General features: G+C 52.8%; 1 protein-coding gene across 1 annotated transcript in view; it reads right to left on the minus strand.

Moving 5' to 3' along the window:
* The window catches only part of LOC136964519 (microtubule-associated tumor suppressor 1 homolog), a 24291-nt gene extending 8315 nt beyond the window's left edge, over positions 1 to 15976 (minus strand). The window contains 9 exon segments of the mRNA XM_067258677.1: positions 1 to 62; positions 65 to 262; positions 5499 to 5608; positions 6473 to 6533; positions 6536 to 6681; positions 9043 to 9255; positions 12263 to 12485; positions 14089 to 15771; positions 15953 to 15976. Coding sequence (XP_067114778.1) covers positions 1 to 62; positions 65 to 262; positions 5499 to 5608; positions 6473 to 6533; positions 6536 to 6681; positions 9043 to 9255; positions 12263 to 12485; positions 14089 to 15771; positions 15953 to 15976 — 2720 coding nt within the window.
* Positions 15977 to 19570: the final 3594 nt, after the last annotated feature.

A 19570-nucleotide genomic window follows, 5' to 3' on the forward strand; every position in this document is an offset into this window, starting at 1 on the left:
AGGTGCTGGATGACCACAGCCAGGGCTTCCACGCGTCGGTTCCCCTGGACCAGGAGCTTCCTGACCTGCTGCCCAGCGCTGCTCCTCTCCCCCTGGGACACCTCCCCGACCCCCTGCCCTGGAGCCCCAGGCCTGGGGGTGCAGGCGGGGCGCGAGGCCGGCCCCGGGGGGGCGGGGGTGGGCTCGGGCGGCGCCGGGGAGCTGGTCTGGACGGCTGGGGTGGAGGATCTGGGTGGCGCCCCCCGCTGGCTGCTCTTGTCCACTGCAAAAGAACAACGACCGATCAACGGGGAAGCTGCCACGTTCAGCATGGTGGGCACACACACATACACACACGCACACACACCCACACACACGCACACACACGCTCACGTAGAACACAAAATAAACACACGTGTTTGACCACGACACACACACACTTAAAGCACAAAACATATAAACCCCTCGCATGCACACTCTCCCTCACATACACTCTGTTGTCTAGCTATGCTGCAGCTACGCCCTGCGACTTGACTGTCTGAGATGATGCTAAAGTAAACCTCTCTCGCTCTCTCTCTCCTCCCTCCCTCTCTCTCCCGCTCCCTCTCTCTCCCGCTCCCTCTCTCTCTCTCTCACTCCCTCTCCATCCTCCCTTTTTCCTTCTCTACATCTGCCCCTCCCTCCCCTTTCTGAGATGATGCTAATGTAACCTCCTCTCTCTCTCTTCAGTCTCTCTCTCTCCTGCCCTCCCTCCCTAGTGACCAGGCCCAGTGCATTCTGGGACGGAGGTGTAATGATGGTCAGGGCACAGACCGAGAAAGTCCCAGAGTGCATTAGGAGTGCATTACCATCACACACACACACACACACACACACACACACACACACACACACACACACACACACACTGCAATTAGAAACACAGACTGTTTATCCATCCATCGAGCTCTCCTCTCCCTCTCCTCTCTCTCTCCCTCTCTTTCTCTCCTCCTCTAATACCACTGAGGACATTCTAGTGGACAGAGCTGTAGAGATGAACATTGTCCTCTGCTGTCACACTGCCCCCTACTGGTGTGTGTGAGTATGTGTGTGTTCCCAGATCGTGTGAGTGGTGTGTGTGTCTCCTACTCTGGGGAAGTTTAACCACTCTGTGATTACTAAAGGACAGACAGGGTGCTGATTACCTGACGTCTCTCCCACAAACACACACACACACCCACATCCCCCTCCCTCCCACACACACACACACATCCCCCTCCCTCCCTCCCTCCCACACACACACACCCACATCCCCCTCCCTCCCACACACACACACACCCACATCCCCCTCCCTCCCTCCCACACACACAACACCCACATCCCCCTCCCACACACACACACACACACACACACACATCCCCCTCCCAGAGTCCGGATATCCCCCATGTCTGCTTTGATCCTTTGTTAACACTGGCGACCACATCAACCAGAGCACCACACACACACATCACATCACACACACCGGTGGGGCGAAACAAAAACATCCTGTCATCACACAAGTAAACACACACACTCACACACAGCAGCAGCAAGGCATGTCCACCTCAGGAAACAGACAAGAGCCAGACAGGGTTCCTGCCCCTCCCCTGTGAGACTGATAAGGGTAGCCGTGGAGACCAAACCTGGGGTCCTGAGGACCTGGTCTGTCACAGCTTGGGCTGCCCCAAACATGCCTGCTCACAAATACTGCCCTGATTCTAAAAACTGGGTCACTCGCATCAAAACAAACCTGTTCTCTGCTCGCCTCTCAGGGGATTTGTGAACAGGCCAGATTTACTCTCCACATCAGAACATCCTCACCTACATTAGGCACATTTTAGCCCCTGATTTCATCCTGCCAGATCTCAACTTTTAATTCTCTGATCAGTCCAACATATCTCTCTCTCTCTCTCTCCCCCTCCCCCCTCTCCCTCTCCCTCTCCCTCCCTCCCTCCCTCCCTCCCCTCCCTCCCTCCCTCCCCTCCCTCCCTCCCTCCCTCCCTCCCTCCCTCCCTCTCTCCCTCTCTCCCTCTCTCCCTCTCTCCCTCTCTCCCTCTCTCCCTCCCTCCCTCCCTCCCTCCCTCCACAGTCTGAACAGCCTGTGGCTTACTACACACTGGATGGGTATTTGCTAGATTATCAGCAGTGGAATCATCATCTAGATCCTGGTGTGCACCCAAAGACACACTGATGACTAAATACTTGGCTAACCTCCATTCCCCTCCCCTGGAGAGGCAGGTCTCCAGACTAAGACAGAAGCAGCTACCAGGCCAAACACGAGCTGTTAAGAGAGACTGGCAGAAGGCCACAATGTTTTAATACTAAAATCCCCCAAAAACGGATCAAAATAACAGCTCAGGAGTTCAGGAAGAATAATTGATGCCAGAGTTTGACAGAAATCTGTTTCATATCTACTTTTTATAGATGGTCTGGAGTTAGATTAGTAGCATTAAAATGCTGATAGTTAATGCCAGATGAGCCTGTGTACGTGTGTGTGAGAGACGTGAGTAGTGTAGTACCCTTCCAGGCGAGGGCAACATGGTTAACTTGTCCAGTGGCTCTGGCTATTCAACCGCACTACACGCCACCACCAAGCCACACGTGCAGGACACACACACACGCCACCACCAAGCCACACGTGCAGGACACACACACACACACACAGCAGTCAAGGCCTACACAAAGCTGAAAGCCCCCAGCTAAGAAAAGAGAAGGAGGCAACAATGGCAGCTGCCACGTGGGAAGAGAGGGAGGAGGATGGAGGGGGGATGGAGGGGTGGAGCTGTGAGGGTGGTCAGGAGGGTGGGGGTGTTTAATCTACGAGTGTGTATATGTGTGTGGTGTGTGTGTGTGTCGGACCTGCATGGAACACCACAGTGCTCTTCTTGCATCCAGACAGGAGCTGCAGGTTCCGGAACAATCCTTTAGCTGTCAGCTTCACGTGGAAGTTGGACAGGGAGAGTCTGGGAGACCACAGCATGTTGGCTCTCTGGAGATACCTCCACCGTCCGGAGAGACACAGTCCTGGATACCAGACACCCCCCCCCCCCAGCCAGGAGAGAACCCTCCTGGGAGCAGAACCCCCACAGGAACGACTCTCAGGCGTTCAACGAGAAAAAAGTCCAGAAACAAAAGGGAATTTCCTCAAAAGGGAAAAAAAGTCCAACCAAGTGAAAGAGAAGAAATAACCTTGAAGCCGTGAGCGGGAAGGAAAGAAGTTTCTCACAAACAACCAGCACCTCACACCGGAGTAGAACACGTCTCCGAAGCCGCAGAAACGGAGCCCTCAGCCAATAGGGAACGGAGAGAAAATGGCGCCAAAAATAGCCTTGTTTTTCTACCTCCTACTCCGGTACTACCTCCACCTCTCCTCTCTTCCTCTCCTCTCTTCCTCTCTTCCTCTCCTCTCTTCCTCTCCTCTCTTCCTCTCCTCTCTTCCTCTTCCTCTCCTTTCTCAGCCAGTAGGAAGGAGCGATCCAGGCAGAGGGAGGGTCTCAACACCCCAACAATGATGAAGATAGAGTTCCTCTCAAGAGAATCAGGGCGTGCAACTATCCTTAGCGACACTCCGGAATTGGTCCACACCCACACCACGGAGACGGTTGTGCCGTTAGCGGACACACACACACAGGAGGGGCGGGTGTTTGTAGACAAAGCTCTGCTTCAGCATCTCTGCAGCTCTGAACACACAGGAGGGAGAAGGGGGAGGGGAGGAGGGGGGGGGAGGAGGGGGGGGAGGGGAGGAGGGGGGGGAGGAGGGGAGGGGAGGAGGGAGTGTGCGCAGAGCAGAGTGGGGCGGGTGTGAATCATCTCTCGGCTCTCAGGCGCAATTTGCTCTCTTTCTCTTCCTCTCTATCCCTCCCTCGATACTCACACCCTCTCACTGTACCACATCTCTCTCTCTCTCTCTTTGGAGAATGGAATGAATTTAATGAAGAGATCAAAGACATGACAGCATTAGAGAGGACAGAGAAATGGAGAGAGATACACACAGTGAGAGACAGAGAGAGAGAGACACAGAGAGAGAGAGAGAGAGAGAGAGAGAGAGAGACACACAGAGAGAGAGAGAGAGAGAGAGAGAGAGAGAGGAGGTTGGAAGCAGCATTATGGTCAGATCAAGGTTACAGCTGAGAGATCAAGGAGAAAAATCCACACAGCCCTCTCTCTAATCTCTCATCTCTCGCTCTTGGCAGGTGCCCTGATAAACTCAGTCGATACGAGGAGGGGGAGAGAGGGGGGGAAGAGAGAGAGAGGGGGGAGGAGGGGGAAAAAGAGGGGGAGAGGACAGGTTGTGAAAGGAGGGGTTTGTCAGAGTGAGTATAGATTTATCCCCCTCCTCCTTCTTCCTTTTTTTCTTTTTCTCCTAACCTCATTTGTGTTCTTTGTGTGTTTATAAACTATCATTCTTATCACTCAATTTATGTTCTGATTTGTCATATTGTGACTTGGTAATGGTGCCATGGGTTAGGGTTTTTTGTGTGTGATTGTGTGGGCTTGCTTTGTTAAAATATATCAAACTGTATTTCAAATTGAATTTTGTCTACCGTCAAAACGACCTTGAGGAAAAAACTGTGTGTTTGACACAGAGAGTTATAGAGACAGAACAAACATATGTTCACGCACACCACACACACACGGCTCAGAATACTGATGAGCAGTATTGTGTGTCTACAGTGTGTCTCTAAACAGCCAGCGCACCCCCCCCCCCCCCCCCCCCCCCCCCTCCCTGCACATCATGACTGCTAGATTTGGATATCCTTCAGATAGACTGAACCACAGGCACAGCAGGTCAGGACACAATCAGGAACGATCCTGTCATGCAGAAAATCGGCACTTCCTGTTCCACATTCAGTGTCTCCTGGTTGGCTGTGTGAGAGTGTGTGTGTGTGTGTGAGAGTGTGTGTGTGTGAGAGTGTGTGTGTGTGTGAGAGTGAGTGTGTGTGAGAGTGTGTGTGTGGTGTGTGGTGTGTATGAGAGTGAGTGTGAGTGTGTGTGTGTCACGCCCCAGTGACGGTGACAGCAAGTCTCGGCCTGGTGGCTCACCACAAGCCTGGTGGGAGTTCCAGTGGAGACCACAGAGGGGGGGGCAGCCAGGCGCCGAAGCCCAGACCAGAGACAGGCTGTGTGGGGAGGGATAAACCACAGCCCCAGGCTTCACATGCGGCCTCCACACGGCCAGAGTAGCTCAGTACTGAATAACTGAATCTCTCCAGAACACAAAACATACACCTAATGCTGATCCCATTTCAGAGTGTGTGTGTGTGTTGTGTGTGGAGGGGGGGGGGGGGGTCAGAGGAAACCATTCTGTTTATATCAATAATTACAGTCAGGTTGTGTTTGTTTACTGAAAACCTGCTAACCAGAACCAGTCAGGCCAAACACACACACACACAGCTGCTCCTGGCAGTGATGGTACACACACACAGACACAGACCCCTACACACCACACACCACCCAATACCCCTACACACACACACACACACACACACACACGTCCATACCCATGGCGGAGGCGGTAGGGGCGGCTGAGTCTGACGGAGCCGTGTCTCTGCAAGGCATTCTGGGGTGTTCTTAGCTGCGATCTGATTGGTCAGTGTGGGGGTCCTCAGTCCTGCAGACATGGAGCAGCCAATCACAACCTGCTAGACTGGAACATGTGTAGACTGTTCACACACACACACACACACACACACACACTGTATCTGGTGTGTGTGTCTCTGGTGTGTGTGTGTCTCTGGTGTGTGTGTGTGTGACTCTGTGTGTGTGTTTCTCTGGTGTGTGTGACTCTGTGTGTGTGTGTCTCTGGTGTGTGTGTGTCTCTGGTGTGTGTGTGTGTGTGTGACTCTGTGTGTGTGTTTCTCTGGTGTGTGTGACTCTGTGTGTGTGTTTCTCTGGTGTGTGTGTCTCTGAGTGTGTGTTTCTCTGGTGTGTGTGTCTCTGTGTGTGTGTTTCTCTGGTGTGTGTGTCTCTGTGTGTGTGTTTCTCTGGTGTGTGTGTCTCTGGTGTGTGTGTGACTCTGTGTGTGTGTTTCTCTGGTGTGTGTGTCTCTGGTGTGTGTGTCCTCTGGTGTGTGTGTGACTCTGTGTGTGTGTTTCTCTGGTGTGTGTGACTCTGTGTGTGTGTTTCTCTGGTGTGTGTGTCTCTGAGTGTGTGTTTCTCTGGTGTGTGTGTCTCTGTGTGTGTGTTTCTCTGGTGTGTGTGTCTCTGTGTGTGTGTTTCTCTGGTGTGTGTGTCTCTGGTGTGTGTGTGACTCTGTGTGTGTGTTTCTCTGGTGTGTGTGTCTTCTGGTGTGTGTGTCTCTGGTGTGTGTGTGACTCTGTGTGTGTGTTTCTCTGGTGTGTGTGACTCTGTGTGTGTGTTTCTCTGGTGTGTGTGTCTCTGAGTGTGTGTTTCTCTGGTGTGTGTGTCTCTGTGTGTGTGTTTCTCTGGTGTGTGTGTCTCTGGTGTGTGTTTCTCTGGTGTGTGTGTGTGTCACCTGTAGCAGAGCCCCTGCTCTGCAGAGAGAAGGCCCTGGTCCTGAGGCCCGGGGCGCGGCCGGCAGCTCCAGAGGAGGGTGAGGAGGAGGGGAGCCGGGGGCCCTGGCTGAGCCCAGGGGGGGAACTGCACTCCTGCTGGGACGATCCTCCACCTGGCTGACCCCTGGAGCTCCAGGGATAGAGGACAGGGCCGGGGCCGGGGCAGGGACTGGGGACGGGAGAGAAGAGAGAGAGAGGAGAGAGGAGAGAGTGAGGAGAGAGAGAGTGAGGAGAGAGAGGAGAGAGTGAGGAGAGAGAGGAGAGAGTGAGGAGAGAGAGAGAGAGGAGAGAGAGGAGAGAGAGAGGAGAGAGAGGAGAGAGGGAAGAGAGAGAGAGGAGAGAGAGGAGAGAGAGGAGAGAGAGAGAGGAGAGAGAGGAGAGAGGGAAGAGAGAGAGAGAGGAGAGAGTGAAGAGAGTGAAGAGAGTGAGGAGAGAGAGGAGAGAGGGAAGAGGAGAGAGAGGAGAGAGAGGAGAGAGAGAGAGGAGAGAGAGGAGAGAGGGAAGAGAGAGAGAGGAGAGAGAGGAGAGAGAGGAGAGAGAGAGGAGAGAGAGGAGAGAGGGAAGAAGAGAGAGAGAGGAGAGAGTGAAGAGAGTGAAGAGGAGAGAGAGAAGAGAGAGGAGAGAGAAGAGGAGAGTGAGGAGAGAGAGGAGAGAGGGAAGAGGAGAGAGTGAAGAGAGAGAGGAGAGCGAGAGAAGAGGAGAGAGAGAGGAGAGAGAGAGAAGAGAGAGTGAGGAGAGAGAAGAGAGAGAGGAGACGAGAGAGAGAGAGGAGAGAGAGGAGAGAGGAGAGAGAGAAGAGAGAGTGAGGAGAGAGGAGAGAGTGAGGAGAGAGAGAGAGAGGGGAGAGGATAGAGAGAGGATAGAGGAGAGAGGTTAAAGAGTAATTCCTCCTGTAAACATCAGGTACTCAGTGACAGTAAGTGGAATCATGGACTAGTCATGAAGAGTGTAAACACAGTTATCTGCTGTAGGAACTGACGTCTGTGTGCTAATGTGTGGCTAGAAGGAGGAGGAGGAGTGAGTGTGTGTGTGTTAGCATGTGTGTGTGCTAATGAGACTACCTAAGCATGAGAGAAATTTGAAATGTTTGTGTTGCTAATATGGAATGACTGGTGGACTAGACAATTACTCTAGACAGTGTGTGTTGGTGTGTGTGTGTTGGTGTGTGTGAGAGTGAGTGTGTGTGTGTATGTGAGAGTAGAAATGTGGGGACTGTGAGTGTACATTTCACTGTAAATTCAGCATGCACATCGCCATAGGAACACAGAGTCTCAGTCGTCATGTGGTCACCTTACAGATCCTATGGCAACTGTAAACTACTGCTCTGTTATGAGTCACCAGAGAGAGAGAGGGAAGGGGGGGGAGAGAGACAAGAGTGAAGAAGGAGAGTGACAGATAGAGGGTCTCTTGTTGTCCTAATCTAATGTTGTAAAGTTACTTCAGCTTTCAGAATGAGCTTTTCATTTATCCTCTCCCTCATCCCTCTCTCTCTCTCCTTCCTCCATCCTCTCCCTCATCCCTTTCTCTCTCCTTCCTTCATCCTCTCCCTCATCCCTCTCTCTCTCTCCTTCCTCCATCCTCTCCCTCATCCCTTTCTCTCTCCTTCCTTCATCCTCTCCCTCATCCCTCTCTCTCTCTCCTTCCTCCATCCTCTCCCTCATCCCTTTCTCTCTCCTTCCTTCATCCTCTCCCTCATCCTTCTCTCTCTCTCCTTCCTCCATCCTCTCCCTCCTCCCTCCCTCTCTCTCCTTCCTCTCTCTCTCCCTGTGACAGAAGGCCTGTCTGTTCTGTAACAAAGGGCTACATTGAGGAGGTATTGGTTTTGTCTCAGTAGAGGTCAGGTGACTGCATTATTCAAGTTGGCTTGGATGAAGAGAAACATGCTCTCTCTCTCGCACGCACACACACACACGCACACACAGCTTGTCTGTCACTAAGTCTGCCCAGATGTGACCCTTGAACCCAAGAAAGGAAATGAGAATGCCATGCCAACTGTGTGTGTAGGGTGTGTAGTCTGTGTGGTGGTGTGTGTGTGTGGTGTGTGTGTGTGTGTGTGCAGAATACCAGCGATGTTTCCAAGAGCCAGGAGCAACAGTGACTAATGCTCTAGTCAGAGAGGGCAAACAACTGTAACTGTGCCACAGAATGGTATAGTATGGTATCTCTCTGTCTCTCTCTCTGCCTGTATGTGTGTGTGTGTGTGTGTGTTTGTATGTGTGTGTGTGGACAGAGCGGCTCGTGGGGAAGGAGAAGTGAGCTCACTAGAAACAGGAAAACCACACCAGTGGAAAAAACGTTTTTCTTCACGGGTGGGAACTGGATGAGAGAATGACAAAGAGAGAGAGAGACAGAGAGAGAGAGACACAGATAGAGAGAGACAGAGAGAGAGGGAGACAGAGAGAGAGGGGAGACAGAGAGAGAGAGAGAGGGAGACAGAGAGAGAGGGGAGACAGAGAGAGGGAGAGAGAGAGAGGGGAGAGAGAGAGAGACAGAGAGAGAGGGAGATGATGTTCTGCTGGTCAGGTCTCACCTCTGCTGGGGGGCGTGCCTATGTTGGTCTCGCTGGCGACGCTGCCTAGCGACGAACTGCTGAGGCTTGTGGGTAATCCCTTGACGGGCAGCTTGGAGGCCCGCCGCCGAGCGGGAGCTGAGCCTGGATTGGCTGTGGGCTTGGGGTTAGAGGTCATGGAACCCGGAGGGACCAATCCGGACGGGCGGTCTGTGGAGCGAGGCTTCACGATGCCTGGGGGGAGGAGTCACACGGAGGGTGTTGATGACATCACACAACTGCTGCTCAGTTACTGCAATACAAACACAGAGAGAGATGGAGGGAGAGAGGGGAGAGAGAGGGAGAGAGATGGAGGAGAGAGAGGGAGAGAGATGCAGGAGAGAGGGAGAGAGATGCAGGAGAGAGGGAGATAGATGGAGGAGAGAGGGAGAGAGATGGAGGAGAGAGGAGGGAGAGAGATGGAGGAGAGAGGGAGAGAGAGATGCAGGAGAGAGGGAGAGAGATGCAGGAGAGAGGGAGACAGATGGAGAGAGATGGAGGGAGGGAGAGAGAGATGAAGGAGAGGGAGAGAGATGCAGGGAGGGAGAGAGATGCAGGAGAGAGGGAGAGAGATGAGGGAGGGAGAGAGAGAGATGCAGGAGAGAGGGAGAGAGATGCAGGAGAGAGGGAGAGAGATGCAGGAGAGAGACAGAACAATAAAGGGAGGAGAGAACACGAGAGAACTAGAGAGAAAGAGAAAAGAGAAGAGATACAGAGAACGAGAGAGATAGAAGGAGATGAAAGAGAGAGGATAGAGTGATAGGAGAGACAGCAAAAGAGAGAGAGAGAGAGTGACGGGCCTTCCCCCAAGAGTGTGTGTGTGGCTGACATGCTTGGGTGTGTGTGTGTGATCTCACAGTTCTGGTTGAAGGCCATGGAAGGGAGCAGGGGCTTGTGGGTAACGCCCCCCAGAAATAGCTGACTCACACACTGTCTTACCAGGGGGGCACTTGATTGCTGACACAGTGTACTCCCCCATCCCTTTATGCCAGTAAAACACTGGACACCAATGCTGTCTGAATGATACAGCCCTGTGTATTTAGTACAACAACCCTGCCCAGCATCTCATTTGCTCGTATTAATGTCGAGTTTCAGGAACTAACAACGCTGTCCAACACCACAGCCACGCCCAGTAGATTAAATCAAATTCACCTTAAATACTTTATCTGACTGACCAGAGGGAGAGGCAGAACGAGAGAGGGGGAGAGAGGAGAACGAGAGAGGGGGAGAGACAGAACGAGAGGGGGAGAGACAGAACGAGAGGGGGAGAGAGAAAACAAGAGAGGGGGAGAGACAGAACGAGAGGGGGGAGAGAGAGAACGAGAGAGGGGGGAGAGAAGATCGAAGGGGAGAGAGAGCGAGCGAGAAACGAGAGGGCGAGAGAGACTGATGGAAGGAGAGAGCGTCTTGTCTGTTCTACATCCTTTCCCTGTTTCTCTCTCTTTCTCCATGCTTGCATCCCACATACATCCTCCGCTTTTCACACAGAGATGATGAGTGTATGTCCGTGCGTGTGTGTGTGAAGGGGCTGAGCGAGTGTGTGAAGGTAGAGAAAGAGAGAGACTAATCTGCATGAAGAGAAAACCATATTTGTACACCTTCACCAGCAGAATGTTGCCCTGCCCTCTGGTGGCCAGATTTAGCAGCACATATTAAAAACAGCCTTTTAATGTGGCCTGTCTAACAAGGTACATCACTGTGAGCAGTATGTGAAACGTGCGTGCCTGTGTGTGTGTGTGTGTGTGTGTGTGTGTGTGTGGTGATTCAATAGGAGACATTTTTGGAGCTGTTCTTCCACTGCCCCAACGACATCAGAGAGAGCTGGGGTTAGGACAGGTTCAAGCTTAGTGTGGTGTGTGAGTGTGTGAGTGTGCGTGTGTGAGTGTGTGTGTGTATGTTCCAACTCCAAACAGGAAAGCTATTGTCCATCAGGAATCTGAGCTACTCCATGAGCACGCACACACACACACACACACACACACACACACACGCACACACACACGCACACACGCACACACACACACACACACACATCTCCCTGGCTGAATCCTAACTGTTCTAAATCACACACTGCAGCCTGGTGATTATGGAAAAGATGGGTTGGAAAACAGACACACACACACACACACACACACAGGAACACACACATAACGTACAGATTAAATGACATGCCACTGGACAGCAGTCAGACACCAGGAAGAAGCTACAGTGACTCCACATCAGGATATGACCAATGTTACGTTAACCGCACACACACACACACACACACACACACACACACACACACAGAACTGGCAGGGAGCCCCTCAGGGAAAAAAGGAAAAAGAAAGAGAAAGAGAGAGAGAGAGAGAGAGAGAGAGAGAGAGAGCACTAGGATAGGAAATGTGTTTGCCACTTCCTCAGAGAGAGACGTGAGGGGGAAGTTGAAACCCGCTGCAGACCCACTCACACCCTCACACTTACACACTCACACCCTCACACTTACACCCTCACACTTACACCCTCACACTTACACAGCCATATGACTGCATGCAGACATGGACACTGGGTCTCATTTGAAATGGCCTTTAAGGGCTCCAGTACATAGGGAGGTGTGGGAATCTGATAGAGGGAGAGAGTTATGCAACACTGCGGAGCGCTGAGACAGAAACACCGTCTGGTGAACGAGAAAGCCTGCTGCAGTCTGAACTAAACCCTAACACACACACACACACACACACACACACACACACACACACACACACACACACACGCACACACACACACACACACACACACGCACACACACACACACACGCACACACACACACACACGCACACACACACACACGCACGCACACACGCACGCACACACGCCGGTCTTTCAACAATTTGCTTACTGTATGTAAAAACAGTTCTGAAGAAATTCAGTACTGTGTACAGACATGAACTTAAATGTATGTGTGTGTGTGTTGGAATGTGCAAAAACTCTTTAACTCGAAGCTCTACAGTCTTAGCTTGCTCATTTCCTGAGTCTACTGCCACTACAGCGACGAGGTCTTTAACACACACACACACGCACGCACGCAGGCTTGCTTGGGTAAACAAAACACACTCGTTTGTACTTCTCGCACTCAGCAGACAAGTTTCCACAAATCCCCAAAACTAGATAATCAAGAGAGAGAGGGAGTGTGTGTGTGTGTGTGAGAGTGTGTGTACTTACCCTGACTCTGTTGTCCTCTAAGTGGAGATCCACCAAGCCCAATGCTTAGCCCATCCTTCCCCGCCGACGAGGCACCGGCCTGGGGCAGCCGTGGTGCGGCGCCCCCCTCTCCTCCTGGAGGTATGGTGGTGGAGCTGGGGGCTGGAGAGGGCCCCACGGTGCAGCTCGCTCCCCAGGCGCCCCGGGCCCTGCCCTGGGAGGGGCCCAGCTTGGAGGAGACCTTCTGTAAAAAGAGTTGCCGTTTAGTGTCCCAGCCCATGGAGCCCAGCTTGGAGCTGCACACTGAGACCATGGTGTTGGCCATGCCTCAGTCAGGCAGAAGTGGAGGAGGGAAACGAGAGAGGAGGGGAGGAGGAGAGAGGGGGAGGAGTCAGGCAGGCGGAGGGGGAGGAGGAGGAGGGAGGGAAGAGGAAGAGAAACCAGAGTGTACTGGAAGCCCAGAGGTAAAAAAAAAAAGTTGCTATTGTGCTACATTCCCCCCGAGACGCTGCTGGGACCAGCCCTGTTTTCTCTCTCTCCCCCTTCCTCTCCCCCTTCCTCCCCCTCTCCTCCCCCTTGCTTCTCTACCCTTCTATAAACACGCTGCACACATGGAGCGAGTTAAAGACTCTGGAATCCGAACTTTAAAAAGAACAGTTCTAGAATGGAGGTTCCACCAGTGATTCTAATGATTCTAGAACTGCTGGTTCCAGCAGTGAATCTAATGGTTCTAGAACTATTCAGTGCTCAATTCTAAGAGTGTTCTTGTTAAGGAGGAAGGTTGAAACTTATGAAAAAATGTTAACCCTGTGTGATTCACTCACTTCTTGACTTCTGGAATGAATTCAAAGGAACAGTTTTTCTTTCTTTGTGTTTGTGTGTCTGCGCTGGAATGGTGAGCGTGTGTGAGGAAACTGAACCAGCAACATGTGCAGAAGGACACAGACAGCATTCTCCTGGACTCTTACGTAAGCCCAGATGAAAAGACGTTCCAGAGCGTTTAGGCGGCACTCCTGCTGTCACCCAGAAGTTGAACAACAACAATAACAACAACAACAATAACAACAACAACAACAGCAGCAGCAGCAGGTCTGCCTGCGTGCCGTGAGGCCAGGGTAATGATCATGTAAATGACAGATAATGATTCCTCTGACAGACAGGCAGACAGACAGACAGACAGGCAGACAGACAGGCAGACAGACAGACAGGCAGGCAGGCAGGCAGGCAGGCAGGCAGGCAGACAGGCAGACAGACAGGCAAACAGACAGACAGACAGACAGGCAGACAGGCAGGCAGACAGACAGACAGACATACAGGCAGACAGGCAGACAGACAGACAGACAGGCAGACAGGCAGACAGACAGGCAGACAGACAGACAGGCAGACAGGCCACGCCCAGTCAGACTCCAGGCACCTTGTCCTCTCCAGGACCAAACATGCCAGCACACACTCTCCAAGGGCCGGGTTTCAATATGCTGGGCAGGGTTGTTGTACTAAATACACTGGGATACTCTAAACCTCCTTCCCTCTCCTCCATCTACCCCCCCCCCCTGACCTGGTAGAACTGGATTGGTGACAGCCATAGGGTGCCACACACACAATGAGTAATGTTCTTAGGAACCAGAACCAGTCCAACTCCTGCAGCCTTTCTCAGTTCTAATCCCCCTTCTCTGTCACACCCGATGGCTGTCAGTCTTAACAGCAGAGCTCTGGGCGGCTCTATCACCTGTCACTACAGCATCATGTCTAATAGCTGCTTCACATGCAATCAGAGCTAGTTACCCAACATGAGTTGAAAATATGTTACATCTCTCTGTCTCACACACACACACACACACTGTGCTCACCATGGCATGGTCTCTTCTGGGTTCTGAAGGTGTCTTTGTCACAGTGACCTGGTTGGTAGTGACGTGGCTGTTGTTCTCTTTAGAACCAGCAGTAGAACCCTCCTGAGGAACCTCAGTGGAACCTTCTAGAAGCACCTTCTCTCCATTTAGAACAGGCAGGTCCTGGACAGCTTCTTCGGGGGTCCTCTGGGGTCCTTCCCCAGTTGCATCAGACCCCAGGGAGCTGGAGGAGCTGAAGCAAGTCTGATTGGCTAGTCCCACCTTCCTCCTCTGCTCTGATAGGTTGGAGACTCTGGGCTCTCTGTTCGGATTGGGCCTGAGTTTAGGGACAGGCCTTAGAATGGCCACCTTGACCACCTGACCCGCGGCCAGCCTCTGTCTTCTGACGCTGTCCGTCTTCACGTCCTCCTTCCTGGAAAGTGCTTTCCTCTCATTGGCCGTGGGAGGTTTTCCCGGCGTGTGATTGGTGGTTTTGGGTGAGGCGGGGGCGGGCCTAGACTGGACCTTGGATTTGATGTTCCTCAGGTCCTGTTTGGGGAACCTCCTGACCTCTGCCCTGGTTGGCCTGGTCGTCACGGAGACGGCTGGCCTGACGTCTGGTTTGGTCTCTACGTGTCCAGTGGTCCTGGGGGTGATGGGGGACGTCTCCTGGGTGAGGGGGGCCTCAGTGACCTCTGACCTCTGTAAGCCCGACTCAGGGGTCACGCAGAGGTCGTACAAATCAGGAAGTTCCGTCTCCTCTCTGCAGGGCTGCTGGAGGACAGGGAGATCCGGAGGCAGATCCGAGCCCAGCCCCGGCACCTCCTCATCGGGTAGACCCGGGCCTCCGCTCTCCTGGCTCTGGAGCTCCGTGGTGGTGGAGCCAGAGCAGGGGCATCCCTGCCCCTCCAGCCCCTCAGAGGGACACGGCAGAGGGGCAGGGGTCGTGGAGGGAAACTCCCCCAGGATTGAGACACCGTCGCTGGGCAGATTCTCCCAGTCCGTCCGGGTCAGGCTGGTCCTCCTCACCACCATGTCGGAGCTCACTGACACGAAACACTCTTCATCATCATCATCACCACCATCATCATCGTCGTCGTCGGCAGGGATCTCCGTGGCGTTGGAGTCGGAGCCACATCGCCCGGTGCTGCTCAGGTCATCTGAGTCATCGTCGTGGAAACGGTCGTCGCCGGAGAGCGTCAGGTTGTCATTCCAGGCGTCCAGGTAGACGGAGACGGAGTTGTCGTTAGGCTCGGAAGCCTCCGTCGTCAAGGGCGTGTCCCGCCCGGCCGACACATCATCATCATCCGCTTCCTTTTGCTTGTTGTCCGGAGAAACGTTGACGACTACACCGGCGGCCATCTTGTTTCCCTCTGTCGTCAAGGTGACGACGTCCGTCATGTCGACGTCTTGAGGGCTGTCTGCCCCACTGAGACTGCAGCAGCTTCTGAGGGAGGAGGGAGAGGAGGAGGAGGGAGAAGAGGAGGAGGAGAAAGAGGAGGAGGTGAAGGCGTTGCCGTTAGTATCCCTGGAGATCCTCCGCAGCGGCAGGCTCATGGTGGAGCCGTTCCTCCCCCCGGACCAGAGGTGTTGGCTGGGCTGAGAGATGCTCACGAAGCGCTGGGAACACAGTGAGTCGTACAGCTGCCGCCCAGCTGAGGACCTGGAGACCCTGTCAGGGCTCTCTAAGGGAGGAGCAGCTTTCTACAGGTGCTGTCTGGTGTCCTTCAGCCAGCCTTTATCTGACATCCATGGAAACATCTGGAAAACAAAGACGACCAGAGCAGCAACATTACAGCCTCATTCTGAACATTTGACACAGGTTAGTAGATGTTGCTGCCCATGCAGGAAGACATTGCGTAACTCCCATTTATTAATTCATTACAGGCTTGGAGGAGTCAGTATTCATCCAGTGCCCAGACTGACCACATTACATTGCACAATTTTTCTATTTACTAGAAGAAGAGAGATGGAGAGAGAGGGGAGAGAAAACAGGTGCATTGCTGCCCCCTATTGGAGACTTAGACAATCCTCAACTTGCACAACCTTAGACTAGAAGTCCACACCATCACATCATGTGACCTCTAACAGGAGATGATGTTCTCTAACCAGAACGTTCCCAGTTCTGAATGATATCCATATTTCCACAACAAACCACACATGGCCCTCACAGACTGTGGCGCCAGTAGATGGCATTATAACCCAGCGCAGGGAGGAGGAGAAGAGAGGGAGGGAGGGAGGGGGAGAGGGAGGGAGGGGGAGAGGGAGGGGGAGAGGGAAGGAGGGAGGAGGAGAGGGAGGGAGGAGGAGAGGGAGGGAGGAGGAGAAAGATAGGGAGGGAGGGGGAGAGGGAGGAGGAGAGGGAGGGAGGGGGAGAGGGAGGAGGAGAGGGAAGGAGGAAGGGAGGGAGGAGGAGAGGGAGGAGGAGAGGGAGGGAGGGGGAGAGGGAGGAGGAGAGGGAGGGAGGGGGAGAGGGAAGTCATTCTCTCCAACCAGGTTGTGTGCCTGAGGAGGAACGACACTGGAAAGTTGGGTTTATATTTTATTATGTTTGTATTACGATAAAGTGCCTTAGGGAACCATGTTCCACACAGAACCCTGTTCCCGTCTTAAAAGAACCAGTGAGTGCATCTTGCTGAAAAATTGTTCCACCTGGAGCAATTGCATTGTATGTGTGTGTGTTTGTGCTCGTGTGTGTGTATGTGTGTGTATGCTCGTGTGTGTGTGTGCTCGTGTGTGTGTGTGTGCTCGTGTGTGTGTGTGTGCTCGTGTGTGTGTGTGCTCGTGTGTGTATGCTCGTGTGTGTGTGTGTGTGCTCGTGTGTGTGTGTGCTCGTGTGTGTGTGTGCTCGTGTGTGTGCTCGTGTGTGTATGCTCGTGTGTGTGTGTGCTCGTGTGTGTGCGTGTGTGATGTAGGTCAGGGGAAGAGAGACCAACTATTCTGAGCAAGAGATCCAGGACTGCTCTCTACTGAAGCCTCCCTGGAATACCTGCTAACAGCTCTCACCTAGAGATCTACCTCCCACCTAGAGATCTACCTCCCACCTAGAGATCTACCTCCCACCTAGAGATCTACCTCCCACCTAGAGATCTACCTCCCACCTAGAGATCTACCTCCCACCTAGAGATCTACCTCCCACCTAGAGATCTACCTCCCACCTAGAGATCTACCTCCCACCTAGAGATCTACCTCCCACCTAGAGATCTACCTCCCACCTAGAGATCTACCTCCCACCTAGTGATCTACCTCCCACCTAGAGATCTACCTCCCACCTAGAGATCTACCTCCCACCTAGAGATCTACCTCCCACCTAGAGATCTACCTCCCACCTAGAGATCTACCTCCCACCTAGTGATCTACCTCCCACCTAGTGATCTACCTCCCACCTAGAGATCTACCTCCCACCTAGAGATCTACCTCCCACCTAGAGATCTACCTCCCCTACTTCCTACAGAGAGAGAGAGACAGAGAGAGAGACAGAGAGCATGTCAGGTTTGACAGCCTCTCCTTCTCAGCCATCTCTCTGTCCCCAGTTCCTCTAATCTCGTGTTTCGTCTGCTGTAATCTCAGGCCTGTACAGCCTGAGGCCAAAGGGACTGTGTGTGTGTGTGTGTGTGTGTGTGTGTGTGGGTGCGTGTGTGTGTGTGTGTGTGTGTGCGAGGGAAGACCCTGCAGAGTTTCAGAGCACGCTTGTCTGGTAGCATAACAACCAGAGGAGGAGATGGAGGGATGATGGAGGAGGGAGGGAGAGGGAGGGAGGGATGATGGAGGGAGATGGAGGGATGATGGAGGAGGGAGAGGGAGGGAGGGATGATGGAGGAGGGAGGGAGATGGAGGGATGATGGAGGGGGTGTTGTTAGGCAGCAAGAGTAGGGAGAGTGTGAAAGAGAAGGCGAGCAAAAAAAAAAAAAGAGATAAAGAGACAGAGAGAGAGATAGAGATAAAGAGAGATAAAGAGAGAGAGAGATAAAGAGACAGAGACACAGATAGAGAGAAAGAGAGAGATGATGAAAAGACGAGACACAAAAAGGCAGAAATCCGGCCTCTTCCATCTTCTCTCCCCTTCATCCATCCATGAGACATGATAGATGCGCGCTCTCTCTCTCTCCATTCCTGAGGCATGATGTTCCATTACACTCTAGTACTCACTTCCCATCCAGTCTCTGTCTTTTATCTCTCTCTCTCCCTCCATCTCTCTATCTCTCTCTCTCCCTCCATCTCTCTCCCTCCATCTCTCTCCCTCCATCTCCATGTCCGCAAGTGGAGTGCCTGTCTCCAGGCCAGTCCTCCCTCCCTCCAAGATCTTTTTTCAATCTCCTGTTTATTAATACATCTCTAATACTGTCTCAAGCCCTCCCTTTCTCTCTCAGCCCCCCCCCCCCCCCCCCCACCCGCCTGAGGAATGAGGCATTATCATTACTGGAGGATTAACAGCTGGGTGCTAACAGTTGCCCCCACCCCCATTCACCCCTCTAACTCCTTTAAAGTACAGAGGCAGTTACCAAATGTGATTATCGCCCTTTAAAATATGTACTGAGGCACCTCACTGCAGACAGAGGCCAGGCTGGAACAGGCTGTTTAGGTAGAGGTCTTGTTTAACCTCAGTATAAATACATCATCCAGCTGTAACCCTACAACCCCAACTGGAGCACTACAACCCCAACTGGAGCACTACAACCCCAACTGGAGCACTACAACCCCAACTGGAGCACTACAACCCCAACTGGAGCACTACAACCCCAACTGGAGCACTACAACCCCAACTGGAGCACTACAACCCCAACTGGAGCACTACAACCCCAACTGGAGCACTACAACCCCAACTGGAGCACTACAACCCCAACTGGAGCACTACAACCCCAACTGGAGCACTACAACCCCAACTGGAGCAGTGTTTATGGGGGACGCTCATGTCTGTGTGTGTGTGTGTGTGATAGAAAGGGGGAGAAGAGAGAGGAGGGGGGGGGGGTAGAGAGAGAGAGTGGGGGGGGTAGAGAGAGAGAGAGAGCTTCATGTTTATCAGGTGCCTTTCCCACTCATAAGAATTCCGTCAACAGATATCCAGCCTCTTATCACAGAGCAGTGAACCTGTACTGCAGGTTACCAGCGTTTACAGCTGTAAACGGACGTATAAATCTCAACTCCACCTGGTTCCTTCCGAGATAAACACACCCTTACCCATCTTAAGGGCTTTCATGGAAGTTCACACAGAAACCTAGAAAGACCCAGTGTAATGGTGTCAAGACCAAGCAAACTAGCAGAATAATTACGAGTTCTCCGTATCAATCCATGTTTGGCTGCCAGGATCAGCTTACCTTCAGCTACACACACACACGCGTCTACAGAGCAAAGCTGAGGACAAGGTAACCCTGGGATAGTTCAGAGATGATATTCATACAATGCAGATCAGGTGCTAATGCAGTGTGTGTGTGTGTGTGTGTGTGTGTGTGTGTGTGTGTGTGTGTGGGTGCAGGGGCTTGTTTCTTACGACACACACACACAC

Source organism: Osmerus mordax, chromosome 20, assembly GCF_038355195.1.
Source record: "Osmerus mordax isolate fOsmMor3 chromosome 20, fOsmMor3.pri, whole genome shotgun sequence".
NCBI lineage: Eukaryota > Metazoa > Chordata > Actinopteri > Osmeriformes > Osmeridae > Osmerus > Osmerus mordax.